Source organism: Amia ocellicauda, chromosome 12 (genome assembly GCF_036373705.1).
Source record: "Amia ocellicauda isolate fAmiCal2 chromosome 12, fAmiCal2.hap1, whole genome shotgun sequence".
Taxonomy (NCBI): domain Eukaryota; kingdom Metazoa; phylum Chordata; class Actinopteri; order Amiiformes; family Amiidae; genus Amia; species Amia ocellicauda.
The window spans coordinates 24,819,806-24,847,424 of NC_089861.1; the positions used below are offsets into that span (position 1 = coordinate 24,819,806).

Consider the following 27,619-nt stretch of genomic DNA (forward strand, 5'->3'; position numbering starts at 1 on the left):
TGTTTACTAACAAGCAGTAGAAAACGGCTCCCGACAAATTAATCTGCGACAGGGAACAGAGTACCCCCGGCCCTCCCCTCAATCCCACCCTGATGCTTTAGCTGTGCCTCGTCAGGGTCAGTAGGTCATTCTTCGAGTCATGAGAAGCAGCCATCACTACTGGGTAGTGCTGGCGTCATACCACAGACTGGGGACAAACCCACTGCTCAGCAATTCTCACACTACACTGACACACACAGGGACACTGACGGGGGGGGACGACGACAACTGTGACACTTTGAGAGGAAAAAGATAAAGAAAAGAGCTTTACTACAGAGGCTTTAGATGTAAGGTTGCATCTGTCAGTTTGTAATTGTTCCACAATGGCAATGTCTTGGGTGCACTTAAACTAATATCACACTATGACCCTGTTATGCATGATCAATTATGTAAAACGAAGTCAAGAAAAAAATGCAAGCTCATTATCGATCCTGGGAAAGACAGAACCGCACACTAGCTGTGAGGAGAAAGCTGATGATTGAGTTTGCCGAGTGCTCTATGTGTCACAACCGATTAAACAACTTGGCTGTACTGTCAATGAAATGTGAACATGCTTGCAAAATTGACTTAAGTCATCACTCAGGACTTGGCTAATATGAAGGCACAGCGGTGTGCTCCGTCATTGTCAAGGCAGGAGACAGGACATGAAATTACAATTAGAATGTTGTTTACCAGAATTTATATCCAAGTGCACCCTAGACAAGCACTACCTGGAAGAGGGGCCCTTCACATAGCACTTGTCCCGGGCCCCGTAATTCCTAGCTGCAGACCTGGACACACACACACACACACACACACACACACACACACACACGTATGTTTCGGCACCGAGTCACCTGATCAGCGGCTCAAAAACCACAGACACACACAGGCTGTGATGAACACACCCAACAAAAATAAATAAACGTCTGTCAGGGAGGGAGGACAGAGAGGACAGGCAGGACGGGGGGCTGGTGCCCATGACACATCCAGGCTGCCACCTTCTTTGCAATGCAAATGAGAGAAGAGCTACAGTAAGTCTGTGTCTCAGCGCAGGCCCGGCCCGCCAGCACGATGGATTAGTAAAATTGAATAATGTGTGGGTCTGAAATAATTTAGAAGAGGATTTTATTCTGGGCACTTTGGGGTCCAGTGGCTCAATTACACAGTCACAATACTGGGGGGGTGGATGCATATGTAAAAAAAATAAAAAAAAATAAAAAAATAAACAAAACAACTCCCATAAACCACCCTGCTGTTGCCTTTGACCCGGGCATCTGACGTACAGGTGGGAAATCCGGGTGCCCGTGGCCTCACAACAGAGCGGTGTGTGTGGGTGTGGGAGCCTGTTCTCGTCCAATGCCCGCCAGGCACGATGCACAGCTACAGAGAATCTCACACCGCGTGCCGCCCCTCCACACAGCCTGCAGAGACAGGTCTCAGTATCTCCCCGCCAGCTGCTTCCGACTCTCACCTGCGGGGAGATTTATTGCTTTATTTTTGCTGGAGCCCGAGTCCAAGATCTTTTAAAGATTTTATGAATGATTGTTTTTAAAAGAAGATTTTAAATAATGAATCTTAATTGTTTTTAAAGATTTAGTTGTTTTTAAATCACAATTGTTTAGGGTTTTTGGTAGAGTTTTGTTATATTTTGTTGTCAGATACATTGACCGTTTTGGGTTTAATTTAAAATGCATTGGACCTTTTTTGTTTGTTTTTTATTTTTTCCTTTTTAATTGTTTTTTTAATTTGTTCAATGCATTTTCAGTTATTTTCAATGTATCTGACTCTTTTGTTGGTGTGCAATTTTTTGCTTTTATCACGTTTTGTTTATTTGATTTGAGCACGTTTATTTTAAAGTTAATTGTTTTAGTTTGGTTAAAAATCACAAGATTTTAAAAATTTTAAGTGATTTTAAGGATTGGTATTTTAACGATTTTAATCATAAGTATTAAAATTGAAATTGTTTTATTTTAAGAAATGTAAAAATACTAAACCTAATAAACAGTATTTTTTGAACGTTTGCTACTACTGTGCTACGCAGGTGGAGCGTGTGGGTCGCTAGCACTGGTTAAAATGGAAGCAGGGCTGGTGCCGTGTGTTACTCACTGTGACACCCTGGCAATAACAAAGCCTCATAACCCTGTGGAGCTGTGGGAGGACACATGGAGGTTGAGAAGAAGAATTCTTCAAGTACTTTATTAATCTTTTTTGGTTTTATTTAGCATGTGTGCGTGTCTGTGTGTGTGCTAGCATGTGTTGTGTATGCATGCATGTGTGTGCGCTCTCTTCCCTGCGACTGCAGTAGAGGAGTCGGGGGCCTACGGCCGGGTCGGGCCCCCTGTCAGGAGGTCAGTCGAAGAGCGGAGAGGCCTGCGGAGACCAGACGTGTGGCTACGTGCAAGCATACGCGAGTGTGTGTTTTAAAAGCCACAGATAAAACCATTAAGAGCTTAAGATATATTGTCCCCCGTCCCCCTCCCCCTCCTCAACAACCTCCTTTTGCACAAAGTACCTGCATGGAGGGGGGAGCCCGAGGGCAGGGAGAGCAAGGACCAGACAGACAGGTTTGAGGAGCGGGACTACAGAGCATGATCTACAGCACGGCACGGCACGGCCTGCTCTCGAACACCCAAAATCCCCTGCTCTGTTCATAACGTCTCATCTCTCGCCTCCCGTAGCACCCGATCGTGTATTTGTGCGGTCCGGCCACTGCTCCGCTGCACATTCCTCCTCTCTGCATTCACGGCATAGCTGAGGCGTGACTCTTGTCAACACTTCTGCGGCGCGCGAGTCACCCAGAGGTTTATCAGGTATCGATTGTTTGCCTCTTATCTCGCGTGTTCTGGGCAAGACGGAGAGACAGAAGGAGGGAGAGAGACGGGAGGCAGAGAGACTCCAGGTGACCAGTTTTTGAGAGTGGTGCCCTGGGGGAGTGTGTGTGTGTGTGTGTGTGTGTGTGTGTGTGTGTGTGTGTGTGTGTGTGTGTGTGTGTAGGTGGGGGGTGCGGGGGCAGCCTATACTGGTGACAGGCTGACGGCTTACCAGAGTTGCAATTCCTCCCTGGGCTATAATTACAGTCTGCAGAGTCAGCGGTGGGGGGGGCAGGTGATTGCACACGTCGGCCCAGTCTAGGAGGTGTTGTAAATACAGGTTGCAAAATCCCACGAACCGCACATTTCTAAATGCCCCGGCCGTCCCTACAGCATGCCTGTCATTGTGGGGATTGTTTGGGAGGTCAGAGGCTCGAGTGTGTGAGCAAGTGAGTGTCAGAGAGAGTCTGAGTGAGTGATTGTTGGATCGATTGACTGAATAGAGTTGGCGTGGGCCGTTTCCCCCCCACCCCGAGGCCTCTCATAATTCTCCGGCAAGCGTCCTGCTCCCAGACGTGCCGGGAACATCAACAACAACAGCGGCAACAAAAGAGCTCAGAAGCAGACAGATATAGCACTGAGCCCCCCCGACTCCTCTCAGTGCCGCCAGCCACCCAGGACCCACAGCACAGTAACTGGAGCAGAGAGCAAACACTGCGCCTCAACGGCAAGCATGCTGAACAGCCACGTAACCTTCAACTCTCAAACACCCCCTCCATGCAATCCATCTGCGACCGTGGGAGATTGTATTCGAATGTGCCGCAGAAAGGGGTGGGGATGCTGGCTGGAGACCTCCCTCCTGTACTTTCGGTGTACAGATAGGTGGCCCCCCGAGTCTAGGGAGTCAGATGTGTGGTGGAGTGACGCAAAGCAGAACGCCCTGCAGAGGTCAAAGGTTAATAAGCAAATGGTCCGTTTTCAACCCTGGCACCACTACCACGTCACATGGCCTGGATCCCATTGGCAGTTTTACGCTGAGTCACCGTTGCCGTACAGCGCTTCATCAGAACAGCTCTCATAAGACCATGCCACTCAAAAACAAACATCTGTAAGATACAGGTTTACACATCTGTCTTGAAAGGCATCATAAGTACAGGTTTTACACTTTAGGTTTCCCCAGACGGGTTCTGCTGGCAGGAAGGCCTCGACCTGGTGCTGTGCGACAGGGCAGGCGTCCGATTCCCAAGATCCCTGGTGTCTGCGGCGCCCTGGCCTGTTTTGACCACAAACACGGGGGCGCTGTGTACACAACACGCATGCTGACATGACCCGCACATGGTCACAGTCATGGGGGGCATGGCTTCTGAAGGTCAGCCCGCTCCCGCACTGAGGGCACCTGAGAGGGGAGGGAGGCGAGAAACGCAACTGAGCCAGCAGCACAATCACTAAAAACACTTGTCCTAGTTGGTGCACAAAGTGAGAAAGATGGTATTTAAACAGCCCCAGCCCTGAAGCCCCCACCGTGTCTCAATTACAACCGGGTGTCCAGTCTGTGATGTAACTGTGTGTGTGTGTCAGTGTGAGTTTGTGCGACTGCATATGTCAGTGAGCGTTTGTGTGTCTGTGTGTGTCAGTGTGAGCGTTTGTGCGTCTGTATGTGTGTGCATGTAAGTGAGCGTTTGTGTGTCTTCCTGTGCGTCTTTGTATGAGTTTGAGGGTCTGCATGTGTCAGTGTGTGCGTCTGTGTGAGGGTTTGTCTGCTTGCGTGTGTGTCTGCGTGTGTGTTTTGACACCCTGCGCTTTCCTCTTTCCTAAATAAACAACATTCTTCACCAGATCAAGGCTGGCATTACTGATCCGAGCTCACACAGAGCAGCTTTCAGCCCCCCCCGCTGCCAGGGCTTCGATCTCGGCCTTCGGAGCAGAGCCCCGCCCCCTCTGAGGGACGGCCGCTCCCAGCACACAATAGGGTGACTAGAAGAAAGCATTAACCTTGACTTTCTGACCTGGGGTGTGATCCACCAAGACGGAGAAGAAAAAACTAGACGCGCCCATAGAAGGCGATATGAAACCGCAGATGCGTTGAGCTGCTAACGCCGGCGCCACACAGTGATGTCATCAGTGAGCGACGTTAATAACTTGATAAGCACGTTACCTTCTACAGAGCTGTTTAGCTTGCATTTATATGTATTGTACTGAAGAGCAGCAGCAGAAAACACAAGCTGTGAGTGTCAAAGTGGTTTTAGGCAACATGTCTAATTTAAAAATAGAGAGAGAGAGATATAAACAAATTACATTAAAAATAAATAAGCTCTACGCCAGCCTGCAGCACTAGAGAGGACTTCAAAGACATGAACACCCCCCCCACCCCCAAGAACAAGACCATAATCAATGACAACACAGTCTGGTTCTTATTTAACACATCTGAAGAATCGACACAGGCGCCCCCCACCCTCGCAACCAAAGCCCTGGTCTGCAGCTCCGGCCCTGCTCTGTAATTAGCACTGCTGTAGCGTTCTCGTTAAGCAGCATGCGTGCGTCATCACAGGGCACACACACATGCATGCACACACCCCCCCACACACATGTGCTTATTCCCTGTAGCAGCAACTTCCTCTGTTGAAATGACACCGTATTGACAAAGACAACTGTCACACAGACAAACACTCATAAAACCAACACACACCAACACGCACGTTGGCACACACACACACCTGGCCAGCCGGCTGCAGCCGCTGCTCCCTGTACTCAGACCGAGTGCCACAGCCCGGGCTACCCAGGCCAAGGTGGCTGGGCTCCCATCGCCCCCACGGGACAGAACGTGTGACTGGGAGCTGATGGGAAGGGACCAGAGACGCTCGTGGACAGAACAAAACACCACAACCGCCCTCCCCACTTGACTTATCGCCTTGACCGCACCAGCAGCCACCCTCCGGCCTCTCTCCTGCAGCGCATGCATCACCCAGGCAGGGCGGGTCTCACACTTTTCAGAATAGATAAGATGACAAGAGAAGAGGAGGCCCAGTCGCCACGAGCCGACTCCTCCCCTCCAAGACTCTTGGCAGTGTTAAAACGCCAAAACCTCAGCCCCCCCCCACACATACCTATCTCACACACACAGACATAGGCCCTGGAGGATTATCTCTGCAGTGATTGGAAGACTGAAGTCGCCTGCAGCTTCTGTGATTTTGATTTCATTGTTATTATTTTATTTTATGGTTACTATTCAAAGAAACACAGGAAATAAATTAAATAAACACAAATCTACGAACCCTAGCTACACAAAGTGGTTAATATTCAATCCTGTGGCTGCCACGCCCCCCAGGGCTCCAGGGAACCAATCAGGTGCAGCCAACTGCTACTTCAAGGACAGAGGTCAGGGGGTCAACCTGGTCAGCGCTGGCTAAGGGCGCTCCTTGCCACAATAACCCCCCTACCAGCACCAAGCCACGATCAGACTCTTCTTGCGCAACAGGAGTGCCCGGTGCACGTTACAGCGCCTCTCTCTCTCTCCGAAACCAGTCTTTCAGGTTCAGGTCGTACACTACGTAACACAGCTACCAGCAGGACTGACAATATCTGACACGCAGCTGTTGACAAAATACTTCAAGTATGGCAACAGTGCACACAAAGCACAGCGCCCAGCCGGATTTTATCAACTACCAAAGTGTCCAATGACAAACCTTTCGTCCTTCCTTTTGCAAGAACCACTGACTATTCCCCGCGATTACAAAGTGGGCCTGCAGTATCAAGATGTAAAAAGCGTGTTTACAATTATATATATATATAAAGCAAGACGGGGGGGGGGGGGGGGACATAGTACACAGGACAGACCACAGACAGAAGCTTCAGCCACATTGCCTAGCAGTAGAGGAATGCATGTGGCGAGGCAGTAAGCTCCAGTATTGTAGTGCTGCCTGGCTCTGCGACACACCCTCGCCTCAAAGCCCGGGACACACAGAGCAGGGCTCAGCCATGAAAAAGGGTGCCCACCCCACTGCCCTCGGGCCCGGCTGCCATGCAACACCCCATGGGATGGGCTGGCACGAGGCGAGGCATGACAGGGAACAGGGGACAATGACAATAACAAAAGAATGGCACTGCTCCGTGGCCCATGCTGTCGATCCCGGTCATGCCACTCCGAATCGCTCCGAATGGCCAGGCTGCACAACTGTCAAGATGCATTCTGAGCAGCTATATTTTGTGGGTGGGTAGGTCTGCCTGTGGCATCGCAGTGTAAACACACAGCACCACACACTACCACGCCACAGAGCAGCTGCTCAGCTGGGTGCTTGACAGTATAGTATACTATACTCTGCAAAAGTATAGTATTGCCTAGTATATTAGCACATAGCATAGAAGAGTTTCTCCTGGAACACAAAACAAAATAAGGGGGGACTACAACCTACAAGACACAGCCTACACTACAGGGTGATGGGAAGTTGCTCAGTTACTCAGACTAATTTCAGTTGCTGCAGGTTTCAAGATACAGCATCCCCCACGGGCGTTTCTCACAGTTTTGCTATTTTGTAACATATCTGTCGTAGCGTTTCCAGCAGACGAGCACAGCCATCGCAGGCAGGGTGCACACACACGTGCACACACACACACCTCTCTCTTGGCCCCCGACTCCTGTTCTGCTGTATTTGCGTTTGCGAAATCCCCCTCACACAACCCCCTCCATCTATGACCAAACTGAGAGCCAGCTCCAACACACTAAGGGGCCGCTGTGCAGGATCACCTCACAGCCACCAAGGGTTTGAACTGCATGAATTAATGAATGAAACAAACTCTTTTTCACACACCGCTGCTCCCTTCACGCATCTTGTATTACTGTGTTCTGTCCGTGTTCATTGGGGGGGAGCAGGCAGATAATGAAGCATCTATAATTAAAGTAAACAAATTAATAACTAATGACCGACTATTGCAGGATGTGGCCAACGCTTGTTCTCGCAGACGTCTTGTGCCACAGCAGTTCATCCCAAAACCAAGCCAAAAAAACACAATAAAATAAAATAATAGTAACAAGACCGCAGCCCGCACCCGGAGCTGCTTTTAAGAGAGGTGGTGGTCAGAGGGGGCAGACGCACTCCCCCCCAGCTCCGGAAAGAGCTGGTAACACACCTTGGGGGTGTCGAGGTGCCGTTACAGAACCGGCTTAGGTAACCAGCAAGGAATGTGCCCGGGGGGCAGAGACTCCTGCCTGCCAAGACACCTCGCTGCACAGCGCCGCACCAGGGGCAGAAAGCTGGGGTTCTCTCACCCCCATCTATCTTCACCCTGGCCAAGAGAGGAGGAGCAGGGGCCAAGTGTGGGTACGGTGGGGGGGAGGTATAACTCATCATGACATATTAAGGAATACAAATGATGCCAAGGATTACATTAGTGTGAAGCTGGGCCTCCCTGAAGGGTCCAGCTGCCCTGCCTGCTCACTGAGCCTCATCCAGGCCTGGACGTGTGGAGAACGATTTGTATGGCCTTGGGGCTCACAGGGCAAAGGAAATGGGTGCTCTGCTGTGACCGCCTCTCTAGTGCTTCACAGAATAAAAGAACAACCGCAGACAGTAAACTAATACAAAGTGTAACAGTCACCCGTTCGGCACGGAGGAGAGGGAAAACGGCCCAGCTTGAGGCCCAGGCCCAATTGCTCCTGCCCCCACCCTTCCGGGCAGAGTAGTCGTCTTTCTACCCTGGCTTAGTTACCGGTAGGGAAATCCCTCTGGGCACCCAGTTAACTCGTGGCCGTGACAAGGCACTGTGGGATATTAAACCCCATTCCAGCCTCACAGAGAAGTGTCACTTGCCCACAAACCGGCTAATTGCACTAGGGCAGATTTAGTGACCAACTCGGAAGCCCCCGGGCTCGGGTACGGGGTCGGGTCCGCGCTCTCACCCTCCAGCTACCAGCGAGCGAGATGGGCTTCCTGCAGCTCTATCTGTGTCTTGCTCTGCCCGGGACAAAGCGGGCACTTGCCAGCACCCTTGGGCTCCATGGGCGATTTCAAACCATCAGCTGCCTGCGGGTCAGCAATGGATATTGTCCCCAGTGTGGGCCTAGACCCTTTGTGGAGATATATATATATATATATATATATATATATATATAAGCAACTGTAACAGCTATAAATCGAACAACCATGCCTTTGCCATCTTCCTCCCGTGCCCTCTGACCCCGACCCCTTGACCAGGCCTTGGCAGGGGGTTCCACACTTCAGGGCCATACAAACAAACTTACACTACAAATTATTTTGGCAATGATTTATTTTTCTATTACAAATTTTGGGCTTAACATCTCACAACCAGCGTGCGAGGAACGAAGGCTGCAGAAAGACAAGAAAATAAATAAAAGAATAACCAAAAGGATAGAAATGAAGATAGAGATGCAGAACAGGGAAATGAATACACCAAGAAAGCTGTTTGGCTCTACCCAGCAATCCCAACAGAACCCAAACCGACCTGGACACAGCTGGCACCAACTGACACCAACCTCTTAAAAAAAAACAAAAAAACGCCTGAAACTCAAGAAATTGAGTTGAAATATAAGTTTCGGAGGGTTAATATTCGGTCCCACGAAGGGCTTACCTTGCAGCTGTTTGAACCTGCCCTCCAGTATGTTGGAGTACTGGGCAGAGTTCACGAAGGCGGCTGGAGAGAGGGGCGTCTCGCCGGTCCGGCCCTGCAGCTGCCAGTGGTTGGGCTCCATCATTACAGCCCACTACTGCGGGTCTTCCTCTGATCTTTGCTGCTCTGGTCTTTTTTTTCTTTCTTTTTTTAAAATTATTTCTCCCTTTTCCGTTTTCCCTCCGAGGTGCGAGTCAGTGTATTTGTCGACTTCAAATCGTCTCCGATAATATCAGCACCATTCCGGGCAGGGCACGCGCAGTCCCACATACACACGGGCACGCACAGAAGCACAACAAAACACACGCACACAGCCAAGCGACAGCGAAAGGGAGTCCCCTGCAGAAAATAGTCACCTCCACACAATCCACACGGGGCAGGTTAGGACAAAAGTTGGCCCAAGTTGTGTTTTCTTGGTTTTAGCCTTCCTTTCACGGGTACGTATCTGCAATCAAGGCCATGCGCTCCCACTCCTCTATCTCTCTGGTTTTCCCTCCTCTTTTTTGTCTGCCTCTACACCTCTCCCTCTGCTTTTGCCACACAGGGGAGAGAGAGAGAACCAAAAAGCAGGGAGAGAGAAAAATAAGAGAAAGAGTGGAGGTTTTGATTTACAAAAATCCAACTAAAAAAAAAAAGTTTTATATCCTCTGTTTCGCAGGTTTGTCTTCTCAATTTGTTTTTCTCTCTCTCACTGTTCTCTCTCTCTCTCGACTCTTTACACACAGCCGTGTAAAGAAACCACAAACTCTCCCCCCCCCCACACACACACACACACAAAGACACAGCCTTCTGTGCCCATGCGCGCACGCTCAAACCAACTCAAACACACACACACACACACACCTTGTTCCTGCAGAGCTGCAGACAGAAGCTATCTGGGTAAACAGAGCTCACTCTGGAGCCACAGCCACCCCAGCCTGGCCAATACACATAAGGTGAGCATGGTGAGGTGGGGGGGAGGGGAGCAAGACCGTACCACTGTGAAAGGTGTTACAGGGGGGAGGGTTCGTACCATTCTGGAGGAGACTGGAGATACACAAGCGAGCTCCTGAAGGAAAAAAAAAATATGCATCTTTCGTTTTTTTTTTTTTTTTTTTTTTTTTTTTTTTTTTTTTTTAAGTAGAAGCACGCCCCCTCCCTCTCTCTCTCACACACACACACACACACACACACACACACACACACACACACACACACACACACACACACTCACTCACAATCACTCTCTCTCACTCACTATCCTTTTCTGTTTTTTCCTCTTCTGGGTCAAAAATGTGCTTTCCACTGCAGAAAATCATAAATACAAAATAAATAAATAAACAAGCACAGGAAGGAAGTTTGCAAACTGTGCGTGACATCGTGCTTTCGATTTCCGTTCCCACCCCCCCGCGCCCTCCCCGTGACTCCAACCTGACCCGTTTCATTTTCAGATAAGCGCTGCCCTTCCCTCTGCCCGTTGCTCCACCCTGTCGCCCGCAGTGAGGCAAGATCTCGGCGTCAGATCTCTTTGAAGCCCTACGCGCTACCCTAAGGAGCTGCCCCCTTGGAGAGATGGGGCAGATGCCATTCGGAAGAACAGCCAGCCTCACACCCCTGACTGAGGGCCAACACACCCACACCGGGGCCACACTGAAACCCAACAGTGGCATCCCGGCGCGGCCCGTGTGAGGGAGGGATAGACACAGCCTGCCCCCTACTGCGACAACCAGGGCAGTGCAACGCAAACTCACCCCTATGTTGAAGCAATATACATTTTTAGCATTTTGTGTGGGAAATCAATCAGTCTGATCCCTTTAGGAAAGCAAGAAAAGTGGTCTAACTCCCCCCTCAGGTATCCACTCAATCAGGGGCAGGATAACAGTTACAACCAGAGTTTTCATCTCCTCCCCCACCTACCTACTGCAGCCCTGCTTTAGCGCCGCAGTGGTTTCAGCGGTTGGGGGCGTGTCCTTCAAATAGACTTTTGCTGGAAAACGTGGAGCGGAGTGGAGATGCCGAGAGTGTGTACTGTAACTGGCCCCGTGCCCCCGGGGCCCCGGTCCGGGACAGGTTTTGGCTCCAACCCACGCAGTTATTTTTGAGCCCTGCCAAACCTCCACTTGTTACACAGGCTGTCTGGGTGTTTTGGCGCCTAGATTGGATGAAGGAGTTAACGTAGCGTCTGCGTGTGTCCGTCTGTGTGTGCTACTCGGGTGCCAAATTTAAAACAATAAAAATAAAACCAGAGAGCGTGTCAGTTGGAGGGAGGGGCCTAATCTTCTACCTTAACAGTCACTACAGATTCAAACGTTAAAACCGACAAAACTCGACCTAGAAAGGAAGAGCAGGAAATGTAAAGGAGATATCCGATCACAAACGTATCGCCCTCGTCCCTCTTTCTCTTTCCAGTGCACTATTTTGTTATCGGGGTAGAGCGAGAGAGACACGACAGGCCCGGCGCACCGTGGGCCTCCTGCAGTATCCACAGCTCTGACCCGCTCACTGGGAACTGGAAGGGGGAGAGCGCAGACCCGACACCGGACTAGACACGGACACAAACAGGAAGAGACACTGAGGGAGAGAGAGAGAGAGAGAGAGAGCACTAAAAGAGTAAGCCCGAAGAGCTTTCTATGCCATCAAAAGAAAACTATATAAAATAAACATCCCCATTAGAATCTGGACCAAGATCTTCGACAGTGTCATTCAGCCCATTGCGCTGTATGGCAGTGAGATATGGGCTCCACTCAGTGAGCAGGACTACACTAAATGGGACAAACTCCCAACAGAGACCCTGCATGCAGAGTTCTGCAAAAACATCCTACAGGTGCAGAGAAACACCCCCAATCTTGCATGCAGGGCCGAACTGGGCCGCTACCCACTGCTCATCCCCATCCAGAAGAGAGCACTGAAATTCTGGATGCATCTCCAGAGCAGTCCCCCAGAGTCACTGCAACACAAGAGCTGAGCCCAATAAAGAGCCCCCTCAGTCAGCTGGCCCTGAGGCTCACTGCCCCTAACCCCACTAACACCACCCAGCCTCAGACCAGTGCTGCTCACCAGCTGCCCATTAGAGTCAAAACAACTTACTGAACAAACTAAACCTCCTATCTGGAACATTGGGACACAGAAACTAAATCCCAAAGTAAACTGGATTGCTATCGGGCCCTAAACAGAGAATACACCCTGTCAGAGATACGAAGCAGAGATGGATCCTGACAAAGTACAGGCTCAGTGCCCACAGCCTGGCCAGAGAGACGGGCCGACACAGGCAGAGCTGGCTGCCCAGAGAGGAGCGGCGCTGTGTCACTGCCAGACAGGAGAGGTCAAGACAGAGATGCACTTCCTCCTCCACTGCAATAAATATAGCCAAATTAGGGAAATATTCTTTAATTAATTCATAAATATAACAGCTTTTTCAGAAGTGATACATTTAAAAAAAAAAATAATAATAAAAAAAAAATCTCCTCCTGGGGGAGGGACACACAGCCCCACTGGCCGCCCAATATGTAGCCGCCTGCCACAGCCTAAGGGGCTCACTGTGAAAACATACATGAGCACAGGCTGTAATCTTGTTAGTTATAAATAAAGTAAATGTACATTAAGATTTATTTTTTTACTGCAATATATTTTATGAAAAACATTATTTTTTTCAATGTATGTATGTAATATTAACTGCTTTGGCAACACTGCAGAACTGCTTGTCATGCCAATAAAGCACCCTTGAATTGAACTGAATTGAGAGAGGCATGGAGGAAGGGAGAGACACGGAGGGACAGACAGAGGGAGAGACGCACAGAGACAGATCCAATGCTGTCGGCCACAAACCAATGTTGTATGTCGTGGATCGGGTCCAGCCCGCCTCATAAAACCTTATCTAGTGCAGTATTGACACAAGCGCCAACGGCAGAATGCGCCGGCCAATACCCAGGACTTTGGACCGCCCTGTGCTCTCCCAGCGCCAACGGTGTTACGGAAAGCAGATGTGGTGGGACGGGGGGATATTACTGAGAGCCCCCCGCAGTGAGCACCGAGGGGGAAGGGGGCAATTATCAATTATCGGGCCATGCTGCCAAACCTGCCACAGGGCATCACCTGGGCTTCATTACCGGGCTGACAAGTGTGAGTGTGTGTGAGTGTTAGAGAGGGAAGGCCTTATATCTATCTGTTTTTTGCTCGCTCTCTCAGTCTCACAAGGTCTCTCTCAAAGGGCTACCCCCCCTGGCTGGTAAGGCTGAGTCTCGTGAGGATTAGCCTCCATAATCCGCCTCTTGCTGATATGGGGGGGGGGGGGGGTACACACTGGTGAGAGACCCTGAGAGAGGAGAGGGGGAGGGATGGTGGACACATTCCAACAAACGAGTGGCAGAGTGATCCAGGGGGCAGCGGACAGAGCTGGCTCTGCAGGAAGAGGAGAACCAGTGTAAGGGGGTGGGGGGGGTCACACAGTCATGAGAGGCTCCTCCCACCGAACTGATCCGGAGCCGGGCTCACCCAGCAAGGCGGACAACCCTCGGCGTGGACACCGGGCTCCAGGAGATACGGAGCCATCCAGAGGGGCAAACGCCACAGGGAAGCAACCAAGAGACTTTCATCTGGTCAAATTAGAGACCTTCTCTCATCCTATGCTTTTACGGTTTCTCAGCTCTTACAGCCCCAGAATGGCGAGGCCGCTTTAAGAGCAGGAATGTGGCTTCATGTCCCTTCTCGCCCAGGGGGGGTTACAGAGTAGAGACAGCCGCTGCCACCCTACTGCAGATCTTATCAATCGAAACGACCAACCCAGAGTGGAGCAGATCCCCTTGCCTGCGTCGGTGTAGGGATTTCTCATTTTTAACAGTAATAATATTAATAACGGACGCATTTGTGTGTCAGGGGGAGACGAAAACTGTGCAGGCCCGTCTGGTGCCAGTGTGCTCCGGCCAGCCCCCCGACACCGCCACAACCACGGAGGAACTCTAAAGACGAGGAGCCCGTACGCCCAACACGACTGCAAACAACGCAATCTCACAGTGCTAGACAACGCAGCGCGACGCTACTAAACCCAACGCTACATGACGATACGCAACACCCTCACCCTCCTCACAGCGCCACAGAGCTGCTCGCAGACAGCTGCCTCAACCGGCTGCGGCGACAGCAGCTATCAGGTGGCAAAGCCCACACCAGCCATGGCAACTGCCTCGCAAACCTGTACGACAAGTTTTGGAGAGGAAAGGGGGAGGTAGAAGTGGGGAGGGGCAGGAAAAGGAAGAGGGAGAGAATGAGGAGAGTCAAGGGACACAGTGAGGGGAGAGAGAGAAGATGAGCAAGCAGGAGACAAGGCCGAGATTGAGTCCCCAGGCTCTGGTAGCGATCACAGCCCCAGCTGGAGCAGAGAAACTGGGCCCGCAGACATGAGAGCGAGTGGGCCCCCCAGTGAGCTCCATACATGTACATTATAAAACATTACATATTTGAATCTGCAAATTAACCTCAGCACATACTTTTACCTGGATGTGCAACTCAGGGCCGAATGCTAACAAAGGCATCAACTGACAGATGTGGTCCTTTAAATATATCCGTGTGTACAAAGAGTGAAATTTTTGTCTAGTGGGGGGGTGACTTTCCACTGCACCTGCCGTGTCAGACACTACACAGAGCCGCCAGTGCCCTCCGTGCGGTGAAGTGTGCGGCTGCTGCCCTCTTCTGGCAGCTGGAGGCAACTGCAGCCGCTCTGATGTGGAGCAGGCAGTTCCCTCTTTTGAAAGCTCTGCCCCCCCACGTCCCTTTAATCCATCAGAAAGCAGTCGAGGCCACGGATTACGGAAATAGCTGGTGACATTTCAGGTATTAATACTGTTCTTACAGCAACAGATGCTATGGTGGCCTGTGGAGCTACAGCTTTCACACTTTACTGGAGCAAGTTTTGCTAATGTCATTTTTTTGTTTTTATCTTCCTTTTTTAATTAAAAATGGCTTTTAATATGTTTTCCTTTACTTTTACACCCTTCTGAGTTTAGGGCCAAGACTAGAGCCAGCGCTGTGGGGACTATAGTATAGTATAGGGGCCAGTCTGGAGCCAGCGCTGTGGGGACTATAGTATAGTATAGGGGCCCAGACTGGAGCCAGCGCTGTGGGGACTATAGTATAGTATAGGGGCCAGACTGGAGCCAGCGCTGTGGGGACTATAGTATAGTATAGGGGCCCAGACTGGAGCCAGCGCTGTGGGGACTATAGTATAGTATAGGGGCCAGACTGGAGCCAGTGCTGTGGGGACTATAGTATAGTATAGGGGCCAGACTGGAGCCAGCGCTGTGAGGACTATAGTATAGTATAGGGGCCAGACTGTATAGTATAGTATATACTATACTATAGGAGCAAGGAGTTGGGGCATCTGTGAACACAAGCACTCACAGGCAGTGTCACTGGGGCCGAGGTGTGTATCAGCCCCCTCACATCGATACTGCGGAAGCTGCCAGCGCCAGGGGAGGGGGGGGGGCAGACAGCGGCACACCGACAGAGAGCGAGCGAGATTGATCGGGAACAAGAGAGGACAGTCACAAACTAGCCAGCACAGAGAGAGAAAGAGAGATAGAGCGAGAGAGGAGGATAGTGGTTACCGGCCAGCGCTTTGATGCGGGACCTCTCGAAAAGCCGGGCCGAGCTGTTCTCATTATCCCACTCGCTCTCGGCCGCCAGGTCCCAGCGGTTGTTGATGTCGTTGTACTGCTGCTGGATCTCCAGGCTGTCGTAGTCGGTGGGCGAGACGGTGCTCATGCTGACTGGGGGGGTGGGCACACCATCCAACCTGCGGCCCGAAGGAGAGGGGAGGGGGACAGACACAGAGAGGGGGAGACAAAAGGGACACGGTCACTAACACAACACACACACACGCATTTTTTTCCAAAGCATCAGTTTGTTTCCAAAGTGCTGGACACTGACCATGTACTAAAACCTCTGCATGTCTCTGTCTAATCGTCTCCTGTCTCTCTTGCCCTCTGTCCCTTAGTCTCTCTCCATCCCTGTCCCACACCCCTCTCCCTCACTCTTCGTCCCACGATTCACTGCGCCACTTTCCCCCACCTCAGCTGCTCCGTTGCTAATTAGCAGAATAACGATCCCAGTCAGGGCCAACGCAGCGGCCTTGTCTGCCTCTTCAGCCCACACAGGCGGCCCAGACACGCTTTCACAACATGTCATCTTCATATTTAAAAATTAATATTCATTAAGGCTATTTATTTTTGTTGTTGTTGAAGACAGTTCTCTCTTACAGGCGATTTAATAAAGACACAGAGATAAGAGCGCAGCACAGCACAGGACGTCTAAACAGCTCAGATACGCAGTTGGAAGAGACGTGGGTGTCTTTATGAGTCTTTTCCCTGGGGATTGATTAGCTTTTCATTACAACTGGAGTCAGAGATTCTTCTTGCTGCTCAGGTGTGCCCCTATACTATAGTCCCCACATCGCTGGCTCCAGTCTGGGCCCCTATACTATAGTCCCCACAGCGCTGGCTCCAGTCTGGGCCCCTATACTATACTATAGTCCCCACAGCGCTGGCTCCAGTCTGGCCCCTATACTATACTATAGTCCCCACAGCGCTGGCTCCAGTCTGGCTCCTATACTATAGTCCCCACAGCGCTGGCTCCAGTCTGGGCCCTATACTATACTATAGTCCCCACAGCGCTGGCTCCAGTCTGGCCCCTATACTATACTATAGTCCCCGCAGCGCTGGCTCCAGTCTGGCCCCTATACTATACTATAGTCCCCACAGCGCTGGCTCCAGTCTGGCCCCTATAATATACTATAGTCCCCACAGCGCTGGCTCCAGTCTGGGCCCCTATACTATACTATAGTCCTCACAGCACTGGCTACAGTCTGGGCCCCTATACTATAGTCCTCACAGCGCTGGCTCCAGTCTGGGCCCCTATACTATACTATAGTCCCCGCAGCGCTGGCTCCAGTCTGGCCCCTATACTATACTATAGTCCCCACAGCGCTGGCTCCAGTCTGGCCCCTATAATATACTATAGTCCCCACAGCGCTGGCTCCAGTCTGGGCCCCTATACTATAGTCCTCACAGCGCTGGCTCCAGTCTGGGCCCCTATACTATACTATAGTCCCCACAGCACTGGCTCCAGTCTGGCCCCTATACTATACTACAGTCCCCACAGCGCTGGCTCCAGTCTGGCCCCTATACTATACTACAGTCCCCACAGCGCTGGCTCCAGTCTGGCCCCTATACTATACTACAGTCCCCACAGCGCTGGCTCCAGTCTGGCCCCTATACTATACTACAGTCCCCACAGCGCTGGCTCCAGTCTGGGTGAAACAACAATCTGACATCATGCAGTCCTACACATGATCACAAAATGGCGTGTGAAGCACCAGCAGCTCTGTGGCTGTCAACTTTCATTCGCAAACGAGTCCATTATCTCTGGCAGGAGCCGACCAAGGCTGCGGTCAGACCAGGAGGGGGGCGCTGTGTCCTTACTTCAAATAAATATAGGTTAAGAAAAATATACAAGAATCTGCACAATTTGTGATCTTATAGTTTTATTTGTTGAAATTGTTTTCTGTTGTTCTGCCCTTGCACCCCAAGTAACAACCCAGCCAATCAGGCCTGAGGATTAGGTGAAAGGTCTGGAGGTTTGCACACCCTTTGACACCTGCAGAGGAAGATGTCGTGGGTTGTGGTCGGGCAATAAGTTCTTAATTCACCCGGCCCTCCCCACCCCCCCCTATGTCACACATCACCACCCCAACCCCCCCCCACCTCCACAGGCTGTGCTGTAACGAAGGGCGGCAGCGACTGGGCCACCGGGCCTAATCACACTGAATTGGATCAGAGCGAAAATCCTCCTGGATGCTTCTCGATGTGGGGGGTTGGCAGGGCGGCGGGGTCTGATGGGGAGTGACAGCTGACGACCACAGTGCTGATCTGTGCCGAGGCCAGGGGAGGGTGGGGGGGGGAAGTGGCAAGAGCCTCCCATTAGCGTTTGCACTCCTACCCCCAGGGTTGGGCCTCCAGTTGCACAGCCTATTAAATTAATGGGCCGCTACAATCACTCTGTGTCCTTGTCCCTGTTCCCTGGCTTCTGGAGGAGGTTGGGGGGGGTGGCCTTTGCCAGGAAGGGATGCCGAACCAGCAAAGGGCCAATGGGGCCGAGAGAAAAGACTGAAGTGATGGTGGAAAGGATTCTGTCTGGAACAACAATGTAAATTTCCTATGGCTGGGTCCCACAGTCCACACAGCCTTCAATACCCACCCCAGAACACACACAATAAAATAAGCAACATATTTGTCATATTTGCCCAATCAGTCAATCCACCAGTTATAGTGTATCATGCAAGCCAGCGACAATCTTTAAGTGCATTGCTAAAACACTGCACAATTAAAAAAAACTCCTCTTACTATTAATAATAAATAAAACTTCCCCTCCCAGCCTCAAAGGGGTATTGATCCGATCCCCTTACTCTCTACAGCCCAAATGGGACAACGTGCACACACACACACACTACACACCAATACAGAGCAGCCAATAAGACTTGGCAGCAGTCTCTGGGCCGCGGGAGGAAGCCAGACCCCCTTCCCCGAGAACTGGAGTGCCAATACTGGCAGGGCACTGCGAGAGACACACGGCCCTTCAAAGTAGCGCGGAGCGTCAACCTCAAGTTAACACACCGTACCAACAGGAACGGCGCGAGCGCTCAGTGCGGCTCTCATTAGGAGTCGTTGGAGAATTGGCTCGAATCTCCCACGCACTGCTCAAGAAACTTATTTATTATTTATGTATTTATTATATAAATCCCTTCTGGGCACCATCAGTGCCTCTCAGTGCTAAAAATATATCCATCTCATCTAGAGGTGTGAGCTACAGCAACGACTGGGCGGTCCAATGGGAACAGGTGCTGTCCGGTGTACAGAGGAGAAAATAATTTTTGCTAATTAATGCCAAGAAATGACAAATCGGACAAGCTGCATTTTTTTTTTTTTTTTTAATAATTTAAATCTTTAATTATTAATAATCGGAGGTCTCGCTTCCCTCTTCCTGGAGCAGTAAAGAGCCGAGGGGCATTGTGGGTAAATCTCAGGTCTTCTGAACTCACTGGATCTGGCTCTGAACTGGTTGAGCTAGTGTCAAGATTACTCCTTTATCCCCCTGCCCCCCCCAACACGCTTCTGCCCCCAACTTCAAGGGATATTAGCCTGATCTTGTTAACTGTTCTCGCTCTCCCCCTCCTCCCTCTCTTTGTATCCCTCTCTCTCTCCTTCTCTTTCACTCCCTCCCTCCCTCTCATCACAAATGCCTTAATTCTGAGGATTAGCCCTCTCTGGATTCGGGATGCTCTCTTCTGCTACACTTGGAAACAGGAAATCGGGAGGGGGACCGGAAACTTCCACTATTTTGTGAGCAGCACCTACTCTGCAGAGCTGCCCACCCCCCCACTGCGCCGCTCTAGTGCTAAAAGCCTCGGGTCCCGTGGAGTCTGAGAGGAAGCTATTATCAGTTTCTCTCTCTCTCTCTCGTATATCACAGTATTGAGCTACCCCCTCTCATCTCCCTTTCTCCAATCCCTGTTAGGCTGCTACTTACATAGACAGGGGGGGTGCAGTTTTTCCAGCAGTTAACTGACACAGGCTTTATAACAATTATAGTATCAGATGACAACGTTCGATGTTGATATCAGGTGCCTATGGGGTCAGCTGGCACATGTAGAGGAATGCTCTGAGCAAATGGTGCATGTATATATACAGTGGCACGTACCCCCCCCCCCCCCCAGATACAGACACCTAGGAAAGGTGGGAGCATGTGCCCATTTCACTGTCTCAACCCTGCCTGGGCCGTCGGCCTAAACAAAAACAAGGTGGGCAGCAACGCCCGATTAAAGAGTCACAGCGGTCTCCAATGCTCGCCAATGCTTCATCTTTTACCAGGCGGCACTGAAGCCCTGTCACAGCAGCCACAATGACCTACCCAGGAACGGATCCACTTTTTTTTTGTGTATGTGGAAAACCCATGCTCCAATTGGCGGTGGTGGGACAGCCACGTTACTGGTGGTAATAAAACATGTCAACATAGAAGTTTTGGTCATGCTGCCTCCAACCAATCAGCAGACGCAAGGCCTCCGTCTCCCTTGTGCCCGTCAGATGGCATTTGGGCAGCTTAGCGAGGGGGACAATGCGATCTCTGACCCCGAGTGACCGGCTGCAGACAGCTGTCACTGCGGTCTCAAGGCCCTCGGCGCCCCCTCGGAGACACGGACACATATGTATAGACATGCACACAACAACGCAAGTACAAAGCAGAAGCACTCAAACTGAACTAAAAGACTAAGCGCTTGAGTTGGTGTCCCATGTGTTTCTTCAGAATCTATCCAGAGATTTCCAGAAAATTGAACCCCTGCTGGCAGTGACACTGGAGACCCTGCTGTACTGGACTGTGTCTCTCTAGGGCTGCAGACTCTGCTGTGCTGTACGGTGTCTCTCCAGGACCAGGGCTGGAGACCCTCTTTGCTCTAGCTGTAATAATGCTTAGAGGTGGTGATTCTACACTCTCACTGAGATGGGCAGTGCCCTAGGTTTCACGGTCAACGCCTGCCTCCCAGTTCAAGGCCTGACTGTCTCCTGCATCACTGCACGACACCCTGATCAAGACACTGTGCTGGACCGATTCTGGTCTTGAAGATTAAACTCTCGACTCAGACCCAGTTTTTGCAGTCAGTTTTGCAGCAGTAGGGCAGCTGCCACAGTTCACCACCACCCCTAATAAGAAAATAAAAGTGGGTTGCACGTTATGGCTTGCGTGTAGTCATCAGCCTATGTCAAACCCTGACAGTGGCACACAACCTGGCCTCTGAAACACAGTGGAGAAGGAAGATATGAATTTAAATGCACCGATAACTTTTCTTTTTTGGTGTTGGAGGGGCTCCAATTACGGTTCAAGGTAAGGAACCAAGGGCAAAACGTCAATCAATGAGTCTGCTTTTGTGGATGCGAAGCCATTGTGAAGGGGGGGAGCTAGCCAACCTAGCCTAGCCATGCTTTGTCATGTGCGACGGCGACTGTGAATCACTGGAGATCAGACACAGACACTAACACTGAGAAATCGTACCCAACAGCCAGCACGACTCACAATACACAATGATAGCATAAGCATATCACATCACATACGCGCCTTCACTTTAAACTGGTGCTGAATATTACTAGCCTACCACTAGACATGGTCAGATTCGGCACTCTTCATTTCCCAGGCTATCCCCCTCCCAAACAACACCCCGACCCCCGGTCCATATTACACACACACACTGTAGTACAATGCGCCTTACAGAGTAATTAATAAATAAATCATTCCAGCAGCAAGACCTGCATGTAAAGCAGCAGCGCCAGGCCCGGCCGCCGCGCAACCGCAGCCCGCAGGAACAAAGACCCGCAGCGCCGGATCGGACCCGCACAGGCCGGTCACCGCAGCGCAGCGCAGCGCACCGCACAAAGCACGCCTCTCGCCCGGCAGTCCCCCTCTCACGGTCTGCAAAGCACGCTGGTGATTAGGCCTTGTGTGGGGGGGGGGGGCTCGCCAATGAATACATACGGGAAGTGCAGGTCATCTTTTGTTGGGTCTCCCCAAGGACGGGTGGTGGTGCGGGTTTTTTTCTGAGGGTGGGGAGCAGTCGGGGGGGATGCACAAGTCATTTTTCCATCAGCCTGGCTCTCTGCGGCTTCCCAATCAAGACTCCCCCCCCCTCAACAGTCGCTACCCTGAGCCCCCCGCCACACACACACACACACACACTATCTATTCCATCCACGTCCCCGGTATTTCTCTATATTAAGACACAGTTGCAGGAATTAGGGCGGTTATTGCCACTGGATAAGCACTGACAGGAGAGGATTTCAATACAATGCGCAACGTGGAATAAATAAAATCATATATTTACGAATAAAGGCGGCTTTCCAATCCGCGGATTAACGGTCCCCCCCCACCACCCCCTAACTCATAATCCACAATCAAGCTAATTTAATGGGGAAAGGGCAACGTCTTCGGAAGCAATCTTAGCATTAGACAAGTATAGAGGTCTGTAAATCTGATAATCCCCCCCACACACACACACACCCTGCTCCTCTTTCTCCTGTCCAGCCTGGGGTAAACACAACGAGGTGTTGCTTAATATTAAATGTATCCAAACTTCGCAGCAGACAATAAACCCCTCGCCACACATGTGTGTCTTACATCATCACGTCAGTGCCAGACAGGAGAAAATCAGGAGCAGGTCCCTCCGGCTTATTCATGTGTCAAACGATTGAATGAATGCATCCCAAGCAATGCGATATATAAGACAAGGTAACTCGCTCGCACCGCCTAGGCAGGATGCCACCATGCATGCGATCATAATAACGGTCCATCTACATGCGTTAATATCAAAGCCGATGCAAACGCTTGTAAGAACAGCAACCAAACAAGCCAACGCACATCACAGGACGCATGCAATGGGGGGGGGGTTACTTGCACCGAGGTTGCGTTTGTTCAGCTGCCATCCGAGGCGTCTGCTTGAGCGGCTACAGCTGACGGTGCCCCCGGTGGAGCCGACAGACAAAGGCGACACAGTGCATCTCCGTCGCTCCCGTTCGCATTGTTACAGGCAACACTACGTCACAATGCACACCGGTGCGCGGGCTTACCTTGTCTGGGATGCCGTACTAGACGCGTCTCGCTATTTTGTGGAGGTGGAGGTGGAGGTGGGGGGGCACGTCCAAATCAAAACAGGCAAAGAGATCACACAGCAGCCCGGTGCGCGGCGGACGAGGCGTTTCTCTCGCACAAAAAGCCTGCCACCGAATCGAGATTGTCACACGCACACAAGCCCGCTCGGTGGTGCGTTCAAATCCCGGTGCGAGGGGCTCTCTTTTGCATTGCGAGCCGCGGACGAGCTACAGGATGAGAGGGAGAGGAGAAGAAGAAAAAAACTGCCGCAGCGGGAGCCGTCTTTTTTTGTTTTTCCGTGTGCAGATTGATGATTAGTAATGCGGTGTCTTTATTTGCTAGCGCTGCCGGGTGTTTGCAGGTGCGCTTGCGACAGAAACCTGCTTTTTCTCGCCGCCCGCCGCCGCCGCCGACTTGTGCAATCGGGGAGAGTGGAAAAATGAATGACTGACACACACACACACACACACACACCACACACATGCGCCGTGCACTGCCCCCTATCCCCCTCCACCACACAGCACAGGCCACAGCACGGCGGCTCCCTGCCACAATGAGGCGAGACCCCACTGGTCTTTGTGTGACCCTTGCCCGCTGTATTCATCTAGATGTGCTTTCATTTTTGAGTGCAGGCACTGTCCCACCCGTGGCCCGGCTGGCGGGTGGCTATAGCCTGGACAGCGTTACTGCGTCCTCCTCCGTCTCTGGGACATCGTGTTGCGCAGACGTCCGCACAGCTGCGCAATCCCGGCGCGCCCATTGGTGGAGCCGTGCAGACCTGCGCCACTCAGCCTCCCCGCCTGCCCCACAAACTGTGCTGTGCCCTCGCCGGGGCGTCTGTATGCGGGGTATATGAGGACGGATTTGGGTGGAAATTCTCCCGAAAACTACAACCGCATCCTCCGGCCAGATCCCCCCTGGCACAGGCAGGGTCGGGGAGCGGCTGCGTGACCTCTGACCTTTGTTGTCAATGCACGTCCGCATCTCACAGTGACAGACGTGTGTATGCACGGGGTGTCATTTTAAAATATATGCACTTTAATAAAAGCCAAACAAAATATACTTTCCAGCCACTTAGTCACAAACTATAATAGGTCAGTAACTCTTTAATGGCAGGAGCCAGTTCGATTGTTTGCCCGTGTTAGTATTTGGAAGACATGTTGTATGTGTCTATTTCGCATTTAAATGAATTGTACTGTATATATGAAAGAAAGTGGGCTTTATGTACTTTCTATGGCTTGTGCACTTCTTTATGGTTGGTCATTTTCACAGGCGTGTTTACAAAATGCACATTTTCAACTGCATTTTGATTTATGTGTATTTCGTAGTGGCATTTCATTAGATGTGCATGAAAATACATTTCATCATCACATGGAGATTTGCATGGCCAGCCCTGCTGACAGCCAGTGGGACTCTCTGTCTCAGTGTGGTGAGGGAGCGCTGAAGTTAAACTCACTTGACATTTCCACTCAGTTCAAGAAGTTGGCAGCTGTAACTTCAGTCAGCAAACCTATCAAGAAGGATAGTTCCTCTTATCTCCCAGTTTATGGGGGGGGAGGTTAACCAAATTATATCCACACTGCACTGCCAGACATAGGACGCTGACGCAACTGAAGAAAATCACCCCCTTTATAAATTAACTAAACTTTTCAATCTGTGTTTCCCAACCAATAACATTCGACCAGACCCCCCCCAGGCTGTTCAATCTGAGATTTCCATTGTTCTGATTCAGATCACACAAATGCCAGCTTTGCAGCCATTCACATGACCGATTTCTTTGTGAAATGAAATAAATGACAATGGCAACCAACAATGCCATATTCAGTTGTGGTTCTTATAGGCTGGGGAGTCTCAAATGGCAAAATACTGGACATAAGGGGGTCCAGGGGCCGTATCAATAGTGGACAGGGGACAGACCAGCTGAAAAATGGACAGATGGCCACCCTACTGCCACACCAGAAAGAGAAAAGTAATACGTAATTGTGTGTGTGTTAGTGTGTGAGTGTTTCCATGTGAGTGACGTGCGTGTTCACATGCGTGTCAAAACCCTGCCCAGAGAGTCTCCCACCTCTCCCACAGTCCACAGCAGAAACGAGAGGAAGTGAAGCTATTTGCGTCTCTCCCTCTCTGGGTGGATGACTCTAATCTAAGCTCGTTAACTAGATTTGCACGGGTGAGGTAAGCAGACGGGGACAGCTAGCAGACCACGGCACTGAGCCGCCACAACTGTAGTGACTCATAAGACTCCCGATCCGGTTTAAAAAAAGCCCAGTTCTTGAGAGTTACTGATAACATTGTGCCAGCTGGGGGGGGAGGGGGCAAAGTTGCCAGTTAGTCCTGGTTTGGCTTTAATGCTGAGCCAACGCACACGCACGCCTCACACAACCAGACTGGGACATTTTAGCGGATGACCTCTCTGGTTTTAAAGGGGATGCGAACGTCCCCCTGAGAAAACAAAGCTAGCAAAATATGTTGTGATGAAACGAGCCTGTGCTCATGTTCAAGGAAGACTTCCGGTATAATTGGAGATCACGATTTGCTCGCCAGCCAACAGCCAATCAGAAGTGTTCGTTCAACATCGGCCTTTGTACATACCAAAATTTGTGGCCCAGGTCTTGAAATCTTGATGTAAACACTGAAAATGGAAAATGTAAGCGCATCAGTAAAATATTTATAGCGCAACTGAAAATAAAAGCACCTCGACAATCTTGCATTTGAGGTGCTTAAATGGGCTGAGGAAGACTATGATATATGTAGCTATCTATGTAAAATGCTATCATATATTCTTCCAAGGCCAAAACTGTCCCAGAGCTGGGATACAGTTCAAATGTCTTTTCATTCTCCTTCCTTTGTCTGTCGAGATGTTAAATATAATCACCTGGGTTTATCTCTACCATATATTTTCCACACATGGAAAACTGAACATCCTGGATTACAGCCTGAAACATATTTTAAATATACAAAACATATTTATGGTCATTCGATTTTGGTACAGGGAGAAATATGAGGAGCACGCGTCGCTTGGCACATATTAGAAGTGTTCCGGATGGGTTGGATATTTGCTCTAACCTCCTCCCCCCGCTAGCCGTCCCTGCCTCCCCGGCCGCTTGTCTGACAGTTTCCATGCCTCCTCTGCAGCCCCCACACCACCCTGTATAAAATCCATCACCGTGGTTTACATTGCTCTGGTCCTGGCGTTCACTGCTCAGTGTCAGAGTGGCACCCTGTTTACAGCCCGGGGCTCGGACTGACGGCGGGGGCAGGGCAAGGCGGTGCAGGTGGTGCTTTGACTCAGACTGCGGGACACAGTCGAGGGTGTGAGAGGAAGCCCGCCAAGTCTCGCCAGTCTCTTGACTACATCTGAGTGCGATTGATTGACTGGTTGACTGATTGATTGATTGATTGGTTTGTTTGTTGGTGTGCTGGACAATGTGGCGAGTGCAGATTATTGTTATTACCCCCCCTCAATATGTCTCCTGACACAGTACCGCGTTTCTTGGTCCTGACCTCTGACCTCAGTCCTCCCTTGTGTGCTGGTTCTGTCCCTGTGCCCCAAACCTGCCAGTTGGCTCCCCAAGGCTGGTGGTCCACACCGTCCGCCCCACTCCCGGTCAGCGGGGGCCCCACGGCTTCCCACACCACCCCTTCCCCAAGAGGCGAAGCCACCCCCCAAGCGACTCTGACCGGGGCTTCTGCAGCACCAGATCCTTTCTGTGTTTTTTTGTAATGTTTGTGTTTGTTCTCTCTGCCGGGTGTCTATCCAAATCCGTCCGGCGCGAACAAAGGCGAAATAGCTGAGCACGAACTAACAGGGGGGTCACTGCCCCCTCTGTGTCTGGCCACCACAGTGCTTACACAAGTAAACTTTCTGCAGATACCAGCAGTTTAAACTAAATCCCTTCACTCGCCACCCTGGGCTCTGTGCTGTCGTGTGCGGAGGGATGGGGCGGGCGGCGGGGGGGTACGTGTGTATGGCAGCCATTGCGGGGGCTAGTGTGTGCAAATTCCAATGCAATTATCTACTTCCTGTTTTTGCAAACTCCACAAATCCTCTGAAACTAAATCTCCCCACTGTCTCCCTAGCTCACCCACACTGCTGGTCACCACTCACCCCCCAAAACAAGCAAGTTTAGTGTGGACTCCAGCAGGCACTACTATCCACTACTCGCTGTCTGATTAGAGAACAAAACACTCGGACAACATTCATCTACAGTCATATTAACCTGTCAGTGAGAGAGTGTGTGTGTGTGTGCCATCCAGTCCGGGCCGTCCCTCGCCCTGCGCCCCTGCGCCCGTCCTGTTGGACTGTTGGCCAGGTGTTTGCCCTGCTCACCGTCCCCCCTGTACTGGATGGATTACCTATTGAGGACGGAGAAAGGGATGGATGGGAGGAGGGAGGGATACACAGCCTTTTACAGATGACCTTTGCCATGGTCCAAGTGCACCCTGGTCCAAAACATCAACCCCACAGTGTCTGCTGGTCAAAGTGACGCCCTGCACAAAAACACCCT

The 27,619-nt window shown here is 51.0% G+C and overlaps 1 protein-coding gene across 4 annotated transcripts in view; it reads right to left on the reverse strand.

Moving 5' to 3' along the window:
• sptbn2 (spectrin, beta, non-erythrocytic 2) overlaps positions 1 to 23,554 on the reverse strand; it is a 44,141-nt gene extending 20,587 nt beyond the window's left edge. For 2 of the 4 annotated variants that reach the window (XM_066718923.1, XM_066718921.1), the window contains exons 1-2: positions 23,087 to 23,554; positions 16,028 to 16,215 (exon numbers count right to left, since the gene is read on the reverse strand). In XM_066718923.1, coding sequence (XP_066575020.1) covers positions 16,028 to 16,184 — 157 coding nt within the window. In that variant the 5' untranslated portion in view covers positions 16,185 to 16,215; positions 23,087 to 23,554. Of the gene's footprint in view, positions 1 to 9,413; positions 10,372 to 16,027; positions 16,216 to 23,086 lie in introns of those variants that run through there. The other 2 variants (XM_066718922.1, XM_066718924.1) reach the window with 2 other exon arrangements.
• Positions 23,555 to 27,619: the final 4,065 nt, after the last annotated feature.